This window comes from Arvicanthis niloticus, chromosome X (genome assembly GCF_011762505.2).
Source record: "Arvicanthis niloticus isolate mArvNil1 chromosome X, mArvNil1.pat.X, whole genome shotgun sequence".
NCBI lineage: Eukaryota > Metazoa > Chordata > Mammalia > Rodentia > Muridae > Arvicanthis > Arvicanthis niloticus.
The window spans coordinates 114,368,687-114,381,880 of NC_047679.1; the positions used below are offsets into that span (position 1 = coordinate 114,368,687).

The 13,194-nt window shown below is 40.5% G+C and overlaps 1 protein-coding gene across 1 annotated transcript in view; it reads left to right on the forward strand.

The window, feature by feature from the left end:
- Adgrg4 (adhesion G protein-coupled receptor G4) overlaps positions 1–12,473 on the forward strand; it is an 84,761-nt gene extending 72,288 nt beyond the window's left edge. The window contains exons 19-22 of the mRNA XM_034486268.2: positions 2,446–2,726; positions 8,077–8,185; positions 10,299–10,453; positions 12,273–12,473. Of these exons, the coding sequence (XP_034342159.1) occupies positions 2,446–2,726; positions 8,077–8,185; positions 10,299–10,453; positions 12,273–12,463 (736 nt within the window). The 3' untranslated portion in view covers positions 12,464–12,473. The remainder of the gene's footprint in view (positions 1–2,445; positions 2,727–8,076; positions 8,186–10,298; positions 10,454–12,272) is intronic.
- Positions 12,474–13,194: the final 721 nt, after the last annotated feature.

Sequence of the window (13,194 nt, forward strand, 5' to 3'; positions counted from 1 at the left end):
CTTTAAAATTTGATGGATAGCCCATCTCTCTGACTCTCAAAAATAGCTTGTATTCCATTCCATCTCTTTGGAGCTGCCTTTGGAGTCATACAATCCTCTGGGCTGCACAATCTTTTTATTTAAGTTCCCCATATCCACTCCCTTTACCATGGCCTCTCAAAATCACATCCACTATAGATTTCTTGTCCCTCTGCATTGGGATCAAGTGTGGAAGACCCTGTATTTAGTGCTCCTCCATCTCTCACAGTGTGATGGCAGTTGCCAGTGGGTCAAAATTACACCACCCTCTGTAGCAGAGGCTTTCTAATTAAAATTCCTGCTTCTTCCTTACTTTCCTCCCCTTTCTTTCCCCTTCCATCTTGTCTCCAGCTCTGTCCTCCCTCTTTGCCTATTTCGTGACTTAAAAGGTCCCCAGTATCTGTCTCATAGTGATTCTTCTTCAAAGATCAAAAGCGAAAACAAAACCAGAACAGAATCAACTCCGCACTCCCCCCACAAAGAGCCTTTTTATATGTGGATTTGTTAGTAAGAGGCAGATGGCTCTAAGAGTTTTGTTTTGTAAATAATTATACTTTGAAAGGTAATTCACCACAGGGTACAAAATCCAAAAGTACAAAAGGGTAGAGGCTGAAAAGCCTCTTCCCAACCCCCAGCTATGAAATTTTGCTCCTTTCAGGTAACTTCTGTTACCAATAGTCAAACATATGCCTAGTTCCTTGCACAGATTTTTTGGCCTGTTTGTCTTATTTTAAATGTTATTTTATTATTACCACTTTTTAGTTTGGAATTTTGTCTTGCTATTTAGCCCAGAATGTCGTGGAAGTTAGTGGTAGCCCAGACTGACTTTAAACTCAGTTATGCCTGCCTCAGCTTTCCAGATTGCTAATATTATAAGCCTGAGCCACGGCACCTAGATAGTTATTTTATTTTTGACACATTTGTTGTATTTATTTGTGAAACAGAGCAAAAATATTTAAATACGTATTTACATTGCAAAATGGTCAAATCAATATCTAAAATGGTCAAATAGCATATCTATTATCTCAAAGTTTATCATTTTTTTGTGATACCAACATCTAAACACCTTTCTTCTTAGTAATCTGAAATATACAACACATATTGCTTGCTATAATCATACTCTGTGCAATAGAATACAGGAATGTATTCCCCTGTCTGCTGGAGCCTTGTACCCTCCCTCCTACTCTCTCTAGACTCTGATGGCTGCTAATTTGCTCTCCCATTCTATGTGATCAACATTAATAATTCCTTTAGATTGATTTATTTTATGCATGTGAACTTTTTTTTATGTATATATGAATTACACCATGTGCATGCCTGGTGCCCAGGGAAGTCAGAAGAAGACATCAAGTTTCTTAGAATTTGAGTTTTAAGTGGTTTCTGAACCACCATGTGTGTGCTAGGAATCAAACCTACATCCTCTCCAAGAGCAACAAGTACTCTTTACTTGCTTGAGACATCTCTCCAGCCCCATGTCAGAGATCATCTGTATCCCAAAATATAGTACTGCCTCATTTTGAGAGTTTTCTATAGTTTTGTTTCAGGCTGAAAAGTGATAGACTGAGAATCTTAAGCATGAGACTCTTAGGGAAATTAAATGTTTTTCCCCTCAGCTTCCTAATACACACACATACACACACACTGACATGTACCAGTGTGGATAACATGTCCCAAAGGATCATTATTTTTTTTTGCATTCAGAAAGAGATTCCAGCTAATTAGACACACAGTTGACTTAGTCAAGCTTGTCTGCCTTCAAAACTCAGAAGCAATGTGTCTCATAGTTAGAAATGTTGTTCAGTGAAGCATCTGCTCACAGGAACCACTGTACACTTCTTTAATAGAAACTGTAGGGCCATTAAACCATCCAGTAGTCATCGCTGCCTTTTGTGGTCCAAATGCATCATATTTTAAAGCAGTACAACGCAAGCCATCTTCTTTTTGTTGCATTTTTCATTAACTCTGATCATCTCATCATTGTTTGATATAGCATTCAGGGATATTCTTGCTTGCCCCTGCCCTTTTATTGTGATATTTATCATGCAAAGCAGAATTCATCTTGCAAATAAAAGCTCTAGTTTAAGGTGTGTACAGGGTGGGGAGGAGAGCTCCTTTGGGGAAAAACACATAATTTGTTTTTCTCTTGTTGAAGAAGAGAATAGTTTCTCAGGGAAATTTACTGAGGTTGCTGTACATGTGTCCGGTAGGACACAAGCTTGCATTATAAGGTATCCAGAACTAAGGCTCAGGAGAATAAGGTTTAATCCCTTCACGGGGAATGAGTGAACTCCATTGTCTTGCTTCATCTCTGTAGGTCTGGATGTCCTTAGATTGGATGAAGGTGACCAGGGACTTTAGTGGGGTCCCCAGAAAGCAGCAGTTAATGTTTACAGCTCACAATAGTCTTCTCTTTCTTGCTCTGTACAGTTGTTGGATTAAAGACGATCACATCTTTTACATCTCAGTGGTGGCTTATTTCTGCCTCATATTTCTCATGAATCTCTCCATGTTCTGCACCGTTCTCGTTCAATTGACTTCGGTGAAATCCCAAAGCCAGAAGACTCGGAAGAAAATGATCCTGAATGACCTCAAAGGCACAATCAGTTTGACATTTCTACTTGGCCTCACCTGGGGCTTTGCCTTTTTCGCCTGGGGACCTGTGAGGATCTTTTTCATGTATCTTTTTGCCATTTGTAATACGTTGCAAGGTAACTACTGCATGTCGGCCCTTTCTGTGGCTAGCTAGACACTCCAGCAAAGAAAGCTTTCTTGTTTTGGAAAATGATCTCACATACCAGAATTTAAAGGGAGACAAAATAAAAAACCAAAAACCAAACTTCAGGAAATTCTTGCTCCCAGTGAGTCAACAAGTGGTCTTTGGCATATCAGTTAGGGGTTAGCCTTCATTGAGTGAATACAGGGGCCCCTCTCTTACCAGTGATGGAAGGAACATTACAAATAAGTTAGCACAATTCTCTCTAGTGATATTGGCATCAAATACTGCATGACAAAGGTTCTTACAGTACTCATAGCACCAACACACCGCGTTTGCTGACATACAGATTCACACTTGTGTTTAAATTTTAAAGTGCATGGTCTAGTTGAAAATACCTATTACTAGACAGTAGAGACATTGCATTTTGAACTCCATAGGCTCCAATTGCATCATATATCTTAATATTTTATTAAACCAGCAGGCTAGAAAATTGCAGAGTCACATAGATGTTTAAGTGCAAAGAGCTGAGGACCAAAGCTCTGAGCAGAATATGGGAAAACATAAAATATGCTGTTTTCCTTCTGTATGCTGTTCGTGTGTGTGTGTGTGTGTGTGTGTGTGTGTGTGTGTGTGTGTGTGTGGTATATATGTATGTGTGTGATGTATGCATGTGTCTGTGGTTGTGTGTGTGTGAGAGAGAGAGTGTGAGGGGTGTATTCATGGTGTGTGTGTGTATGTGAGGGGTGTATTGTGGGGTCTGTGTGTGTGAGAGAGAGGTATATGCATGGTGTATGTGTGGTATGTATGTGGTGTGTGTGATGTGTGTGCATGTGAGGAGTGTGTGTGAGAGAGAGATAGAGAGACAGAGACATAGAGAGAGTGGGAGAGCTATGCATGAGCATGTGGGAATTGATGGACACACTCACAGGCTGATGTCCTCTAGCACTTATTCCTTATTTGAGACAAGGTCTCTTGCTCAGCTGGGAGTGAGTCTGACAGGCAGCCTGTTCTAGCAGTTCTGACTCCACCCCACATAGCACTGGGCTGCCAGGTGTCTGTGCTATTTTAGCATTTAACATGAATGCTAAAGGTTGAAAAACAGACCCTCATGTTTGTACAGCAAGCACTCTTATCTGCTATGCTCCCTCCCCAGCATGTGCCTTCTGATTGTATCTGGTGGTAGAGATGAACTTCTTAGCAACTCTTGGCACATTCTTACTTGGTACTTTGTAATTATGACAGAGGTTAAAGAATGAGGTAACGGCTCTACAGTGGACAAAGCCACCTGACTCAGACTGGGGTGCTCTAACTTGATATTCTATCACGTCAGAACTAAGTAAGGTCAGTAGAGAGTATCTGTAGAAGTGAATTAGAATCCCATGCAGACTCCCTTCTCAGTGCTAACTCCAGGATGCTTTCTGGATAACTAATCTGAGGAGAGTGGGGTTGAAGACTATAAAGCTGGTTGGAACTTGAAAAGAAAGAGGTTTTTTGAAAAAGCCAGTGTTCTGTCCCTTGACAGAAGGGAAAATAGTATGTAGAATATAATCAAGTGTTCTCTTGAAGATGAAAGCGAGAGCCTCACAGAGCTAATGTGAACAGGGGCATGCTGTCTGTCTGTCAGATGCTTTTTATGTCAATCAATTATTCCTTGTCCTGCCTGTAAGATAGAGTGTGCTGTCCTATATAGCAAGGGTGTTTTCAAAACCCTGAGTTCCAATGTCAAGTTACACACACACACATACACACACACACACACACACATACACACACAACACAGAGAGAGACACAGACGACACACACACACACAGACACAGACACAGACACAGACACACACACACACACAGACACACACAGACACAGACACATACACACAGACACACACACACAGACACACACACAGACACACACACACAACACAGAGAGAGACACAGACGACACACACACACACACACACACACACAGACACAGACACACACACAGACACACACAGACACACAGACACATACACACAGACACACACACACAGACACACACACACAGACACACAACACAGAGAGAGACACAGACGACACACACACACACACACAGACACAGACACAGACACACACAGACACACAGACACAGACACATACACACAGACACACACACACAGACACACACACACAGACACACACACACAGACACACACACACAACACAGAGAGAGACACAGATGATACACACACACACAGACACACAGACACATACACACAGACACACACACACAGACACACACACACAGACACACACACACACACACACTGTAATGAAACAGGTAAACAAACTAGCAATTTGAAAGACAAATGGTAAATTTGTAGCCATGGTGGATGTCCCGTGGTCAGGTGAGAAAAAAAACATTAGGTTCATGATAAGCCCTTTGTAAAGGAGGTGGGACACACATGGAAATGCTAGTGGCAAAACCCAAACAAAGAAACAACCCGATACCTTCTCTCATGCCTATCTTGTAGTGAATAAGCAGGTCAATGTGCTGTGAGAAAGAGAAAGGAAAGTTTCCAGGAAAAGAGGGAGAGCTGGCAGTCTGCTCATTGGAATTCACAGAATAAGCTTTAAGTACGAGAACTCACAAAACTGCATGCAGGGGATCAGAGTAGCCACAAATGCTCATTGTTATGGCTGTCTCTGATTCATGCTGCAGCTAGGCTTCTCCCTGCTCTGAGGCTGAGGCTTGCTCTCCTCAGGTTGCTGCTCTGCCTTCCAGGTGGTTGTTGCCCAGAGACAACACTACTGAATCTATCGCTGCCATTGTTTGGTGCCACATAGTAGTAAAGCCCTCGGGAGAGTTAATGAGACAGGCATCCAGATTGCTGCCTTCCACCTGGAATAAGGGAGCCTCAGGGATGGGACCAGGAAAACAAGATCTTGCCAATCCAGCTCTCTATGAAGTGACAGAAAACTACTTGGCTCTTCCTGAAACTTCCCAGGGGCTGAGAGCTCAGCATTCCATGAAGCAGAGCATTGAGCTTCTGATTCCCTGATTCTTATCCCACTTTTCTTCCTTGGATGGTAGGGAAGTAAGATGGTTAGGACCTTGGTGTTCATAGTGAGCCTCTGCTCAATGCTGATGTTGCCGACTCCAGACTAGCTCTGTGACCTGGGCAAAGTTTATTAAAGGTCATGGAGTCCAAAGCCTCTTACCTATGAACAGGAGAATGGCAACACAATACCCGTCACTCTGTCACTCCTTAGTAAATGCTGCCTGTGATTTGCTAGCACATGACTGTTCTAGCCCCTCCTCCCATCACTCCTGATTCGGACCTGGCAATCACACAGAGAGCAAGCGTAATTTGTCTTCTTCATGACAACCCTCTCCGATCTGTGACTAATGCCATTGCATCTTCTCAGCCTCTATTACTTACCACAAATATTTCCTCATCTAGATATAGCACAGCAAACTTTTCCCACGCCCATAACCATGCTCATTGGCTCTATTTTTGAGTACTTCTGTGTGTCTGCATCCTCTTAAGCAAAGCCCTCACTTTGAACCCAACTGGTGGTCAAATTAGGGTTAATTTCATCAGATTATCACTTTCCTCAATCCAAGACTTTTGACTGTGCTGAACCTCATGACACAGACCTGTAATCACAACTATTTTGAAGGATGAAGCGGGAGAATTGAAAGTTCAGGGCCACTACCCTGGGAACTTAGTAAGACCTTGCTTCTAAATAAAAAGTTAAAAAAAGAGGGCTGAGCCTATAGTTCAGTGATAGTACTTTCTGAGCATGTATAATGACCTATGTTCAATCCCCAGTATGAAGCAATAATAATAATAATAATAATAATAATAATAATAATAATAATAGTAAATATATAAGCTTTGAAATTATTTACCCCATTCACTCATGCTCAGTTTTCAATGAGTGCTAGGAATAATTTACCTGCAGGATAATTTTCCAATGTAGAGGCAAGTTGAACTCTTTACAGAGAACAAAGCTTTCCAAACAGCACTTGACCCACAAAATATATTTTGAAGTCCAAACAAGTATTGCTAAGGCTATAGATGACAATAAGAATTTATGTGTCACATGCTTGGAAGGTCAAGTCAACAACTGTCTACTGAGTTGCCACACATTGCCCTGGGGGCAGAGGGAAAAAAGGGATATGAAGATGAAAAGGAGATAGAAGGCAGACCTTCAAAGGCTTGACAGCAGAAGATAAGATGGGTGGTCTGTAGAGAATGATGGGACTAAAGAGGGCTCATAATATGGAAGCCAAGGATCATGACAACTCACAAGTAGGAAGTGCTTTTCAGGTTGAGCTATCTGTGTGAGCTTGGTGGATAATGACTTTGGGCATGGACCATAAATAAAAGTCAGAGTAGTGGCCAGAATTCCTTTAGTCAATTCCATCCCCATCTTGAAGAAATCCAATTAGTTCACCAGGGACATTTCAGTCAGAATAATCTTAAGTCCTACTTTTATTTCCCCCGGAACTATTTTATAGGGTAGAAATGAAAAATGTCCCACATTAACAATTGATATCTCCAGCACTTCCCTCTTACTTACCAGACAAAGTCAGAGCAGGACATGCTTTACACATGCGTTCATTATGCCAAAGAACATATGTATCAGATATTTATGACTGTGTAACAACCTATCCCCCAAATTCAGCAGCTTAATACCATATACATTTCTAATTTCAACAATGTTCAAGGGTCAGGAATCCAGGCACAACTTAACGATTCATGTTTGGCTCAAAGACCATTATGAATTTGGAGTCAGGCAGTCAGTCTATTGCTCCTGTAGTCATCTGAAGAGTTGTCCAGGGCTGAGGTGTCTGCTTCCTAGAAGACTCAGTCACATAGCTGGGACTCACCATGCATAGAAATGTCAAGATGTTGTCAAGACAAAATAATTGATTTCTTGAAGCATAAGTGGATGCAGGGGGATGTATTTTATAGCCTAATGAAGTGAACAGCCATGACTTCTGCCACATGCCATTGATAATGTGAGAGGATGCTGCATGTCAAGGATGTGAATTCAGTACATGAAGATGAGAATCACTGATCACTATGTCTGAGGTTGGGCATCCTAAAATAGTCCTGGCATCTCATGCTCTAGCATGGATAGCAAGCAGCCTAGTGGGGAAACAATGGTGGGCATGGAATCTTAATACTGACTTTGTGCTTTTTCTGCCTTTTGAGAGATCATAAAGAAATTAAAAAGACATACGTACCCCTGGGGTTCACTGGCATGGATAGTGACAAGAATAGGCCTGAGTCAAGGGATTGGTGCTAACAGGTGGAGGAAGGTTAACAGACTGAACTTGTTTTCCTGACTTAGGGTTCCTCATTTTTGTGTTTTACTGTGTGATGAAGGAGAGCGTGCGGGAGCAGTGGTACATGCATCTCCATTGCAGGTGGTTTCAGCTGGATAACTTTTCAGGTAAGATGTTCACTTAGGTGTGGTTTTAAATTACACTTATTTTACAGCATTGGTCATATCAATTTGTCTCCTAATGAATTCATATGACAAGACTACCAAAATGGAGTCTGCTTCCACGTCATAAAAATGATTGTATTTTTGTGCTAAGATGGAGGAAGTCAAGGGACGACTATAGCTTGGGCCTTAGTTTAACTCAGTAGAGCTTTTGTTTGGCCCAGATTTCTTGGATTGCTTGTCATCTCACCTGTGGTTCAGTTAGAAGAATATTGACCAAGCACTTAAAGAATTTCAGGAACTGGGTCATGGGGTCTTTTGGCCAGTAGCCAACAGTAGGTTGTGTGGATGTGAGAAGCAAGGCGTGGTGAAAGGTGGAGTGTCATGTCAACATTTCTGAAGATGCTTCACAAATGAGCTGCCTGGGTGACTCTTCTGATGGGACTTGGCCAAATGTGACATGTAATGGCCTCTAATGTATCTCAACAGTGGCCCTTCACTTGAGGACATCTCCCAGTGGAGGCAACTGGTGGTCTCTGTCTCTCTGTGTGTCTCTTTCTCCCTCCCTCCCTCCACCTTTTTATTCTTCTCTTATATAATACATCCCAACCACAGCCCCTCCTCTCAACCCCACCTCACATCCCCTCTCCCCTAATTGACTGCTCCTTCATTTCTCCTTCAGAAAAGAGCAGACTTTGCAGGGATAATAACTGAAAAAAAGCAAAACAAGCTATAATAAGACAAGGCACAAGCTGTCATATCAAGGCTGAACTAGGCAACCCAGTAGGAGGAAAAATGTCTCATGACCAGGCAAAGGAGTCAGAGACAGCCCCTACTTCCACTGTTACGTGTCCACAAAAACACCCAGCTAAACAACCATAACGTACATGCAGAGGGCCTAGGTCAGATCCATACAGGCTCATTGATTGTTGGTTCAGCCTCTGTAAGCCCCTATGAGCCCTGCTTAGTTAAATCTGTGGGCCTTGTTCTCAACCCCTCTGGCCCCTACAATCTTTTCTCACCCACTTCTATGTGATTCCCCAAATTTTGCTTGATGCTTAAGTGTGGGTCTCTGCATCTGTCCCCATCAGTTGCCTGAGGATGCCTCTCTGATGACAATGGGACTAAGCAACTATCCAAGAAAGGAACTCAAAGCAATTCCACTAAAATTAGAAATAAGACAGGTTGTCCACTCTCTATATATCTATTCAACACAGTACCTGACATTTTAGCTAGAACAAATAGACAACCAAAGGAGATCAAGGGGATACAAATTGGAAAGGAAGAAATCAAAGTATTGTTATTTACAGATAAGATGATAGTTTATATAAGCAACTCCAAAAATCCTACTAGGGCATGCTCACGGCTGATAAACACCTTCAGTGATGTGGCTGGATACAAGATTAACTTGAAAAATCAGTAGCCCTCATATATACAAATGACAGACTGAGAAAGAAATCAGGAAAACAGCATCTTTCACAGTGGTCTCAAAAAATGTAAAATATCTTGGTGTAATTCTAACCAAAAAAGTGAAAGACCTGTATGACAATAACTTCAAGTCTTTGAAGAAAGAAATTGAAGATGGTATCAAAAGATTGAAAAATCTCCCATGCTCATAGATTGGTAGGATTAATATAGGAAAAGTGACCATTTTACCAAAAGCAATCTACAGATTCAATGCAATTTCTATCAAAATTCCAACATAAACTGGTGTTCTATTATCAAATGATCTTTTCTTCAACTTTGGCTACTTGTATCAGTCTCCACACAAAGGCTAGTCTGCTTCCTTCAGAGAGGCAACGTTTGTACTTTAAGAGTCTACAGATAATACCCAGATATCTTTTATACTGGGTATACTGGTGACCTACAAGTCCTTATGCTCTAGTAGAAGCAGACATTCTTGGCTTTTCATGTGTCACACACCACAGGACAAATTTACTTCTTACAACTGTATAGAAAAGCTAATTCCCCAAATGAACAGATATTAAACATTGAACTTTGTCTTTAAAGGGGCTGTTGAAGGCAGTGCAATTACTATGTCACAGTCTCACCTATTTTAATACAGAATGTGATAACTTTACATGTTTAACATTTTTTTCTGGTATTCTTTCAGGTGGACGAAACAGTTTTGGGATAAATATTAGGCGTAAACAGAAGAGATTAAAGAAAACCAATGAGCCCCAGTTATTGACACCATCACTCAAGTCAACAACAACCAATTGTACTTTCAAATCAATAGGATCTGTACCCAGCCCTCCTTCGGAAGTAAACTTCCCAAATGGTAAAACACAAGACACTTTTGTTTGCATTTGTATTCCAGAGATACTCAGTAACCTGAGAGACTATATGTTGAATCTTGGATAATACTTCTCCCTCAAAATAAGTAGATATTTCATACATAATGTAATTAATATTTATTATATTATATATTATGATGATATACAATATAATACAGTATAATACCTATGATATATATCCAGATAAGCACTAAATATAATCTATTCTGTAACTATATGTAGATCTATGTGATTTTCTGTAGATACATGAAGCTGTGTATTTGGACTCATTCTTATCTGAGAAAGAATGTATAGACTGATGAGCTATTAGACCAATGGGGATCAGAAGAGACAGAAGGTTTAAAAACTTCAAAGGCTCTTCAAATTATCACAGACAGAAGCGAGAAAGAACCCTAGACATTCTCTAATTCAATTTTCTCATTTTATACAGAGAGAAACTTAATCATAGTAAAGACGCTCATGAACAGTCACTAAGAGCATTAGCAGCAGACTGAGCCAGAACTCAGGTCTTGTGGCTCTCATGGCTACTGCCTCCTACCACAAATACCCCTTGAGTTACTACCACAGACATCGATACTTGTAGGTGGACACAGGTATTTAGCTGAGGATGGGGTGTTAGAAGGGAAATTGCTGGGAAAGGATGGATCTACAATCTAAAAATGGAAAGTCTTCTCAAAATAAAGAAGAAAAAAACAACAAAAGGAAAGTAAAAAGGATGGAGAAAATTTGAAAACTGTTAAGTTAAAAGCTGGGTGTAGTGGCACGTGCTATATTAGGAGACTTACAAGAGGATTGTCCTAGATTTGAGACTAGCCTTGGCTGCGGAATGAGGCCCCATCTTGAAAACCTGAGGTGGGGAGAAGCAAACCCCTTAAATTTGATGCCATGATGACTGCATTCTTTTCTACTTGGATCATGATGCAATAGCCCTTCTAAGCCCAAACTCAGCTTCAGCTCCACACATAGACAGATAAGCTTAGACAGCCTGACTGTGGTCAACCTGTCACTTCTCAGTGCTAATGACAGGACACCCTCTCCCATTCCTAGTTTTTATTACACTTATTCTAAAAACTAATTCTATTTTTCAGGCCTAAAACTGATTTGGAAACTGCACAGTGGGTTAAAAAGGCCTTTGGCTTAAGATTGTGCCGTGTCTTAGACTCTTTAACCTACTTAGATCTGCATTCTTTCTATCCTTAGTATGTATAAACTGTACCAGTCAACGGTAGGTCTGGGTGAGCAAAAGAAACTGGTTGAATCACACTATATAGTCTTAGTCTCCATCATTGTGTGGGAAAGTTAGGGGTATCCATGAAAACAGTCTTTCCTTAGCCACTGGTACTCATCATACTATGGCCAGCTAACTATAGATATTTATCTCTCTTCTTGCAACCCTGAAAAGTCATAGTAGAAAGGGTCCTAGGGATGTCTTCATTTATTAGCAATATGTATCACAAATGGACTTGTATTTTTCTTCAGAGGAAACAGTAACAAGTACATGTTGGAAAATCTTAACACCCTTATATCAAGCAATAATCCTGCAGAACCAAAAGGCTGAGGGCCTGTTTCAAAGTGCTAATAGATTGTGGCTGTTGCTCTGCAGGAAGTACATATGTACCTGTTGCTCAGACAGTGCTGTCAGAATGAGCCCATCTCCTCACACTTATAATAACAGTATATTTTTCATAACTTTCATTTTTTATACTTCAGATACATCACATCATTCCATGAAATCTTCATATGCTTCTTCCTTGTGCAAAACTCTTAATGTCTCTAGCTTAAATGTTCTTTGTTTTCATGCAGGTGACTTTGATGACTGTCCCTATACTTTCTCTCCGTTGAGTTGTGAAGCTGCACCTACTTTTATGAGAAGAGCATTGCCTGCAGAAATAAAAGCAAATTCCATTCATAAACAAAGATCATTTTCCATAAATGTCAACAGAGATGCTCACCTGACTCCCAGCCCTGGACTGGGGGAAATGTTCAATTTGTGAATCAAATCTGCCTCTACCTTGTATTCTAAAGATTGTTTTCGGAGAGGCAGAATGAAATCATACTTAATAAATATCAGCCTTGGAATAATTCTTCTCTTCAGTTTTTTTTTAATTGAAAAAAACTTAAAATTAAATATATGTGATAGAAAGAAGACATCAAAGAAAAAGACAGCCTTCAAGATTTATTTATTTATTTATTTTTTATGACTATGAGTGTGTACTTATGTGAATGGATGTGTGTCACATACATAAGGGATCCTTTAGAGGCCAGAAGCTGGCTTTTGATCCATTGACATTGGAGTAACAGGTGGTTTATGACAACCTGTGGGTGCTGGGTACTAAACCTGGGTCTTCTGCAAGAGCAATAAATGCTACTGTTAACTGGTGATCCACCTCTCCTCCCCCAGTGCTTGTTCTTTTTAAATTTGTTTGTAAAGAGGAACTTGACATCTGTGTATGAAGCATTAAGAGAGAAGTGTCCATAACATTGGAGATTTTGTTTAAAAAACTGCTGAGTATATGTCCTAAAGCAAGCAAACAAACAAACAAACAAACCAAACAAGGCCAAGATTTTATTTGCTCTGTCCTGAGAGGCAAACAATGTTAAGTAAATAATGTTTCTTCTGTGGCTGGATACCCACAAAAGAAGTAGGCAGGAAAACCACAAGGTCAGAGCATCTGAAAAAAAAAAAAAAAACCTTTCTTGTTTGCCTATCATTACAAGCAAGCAA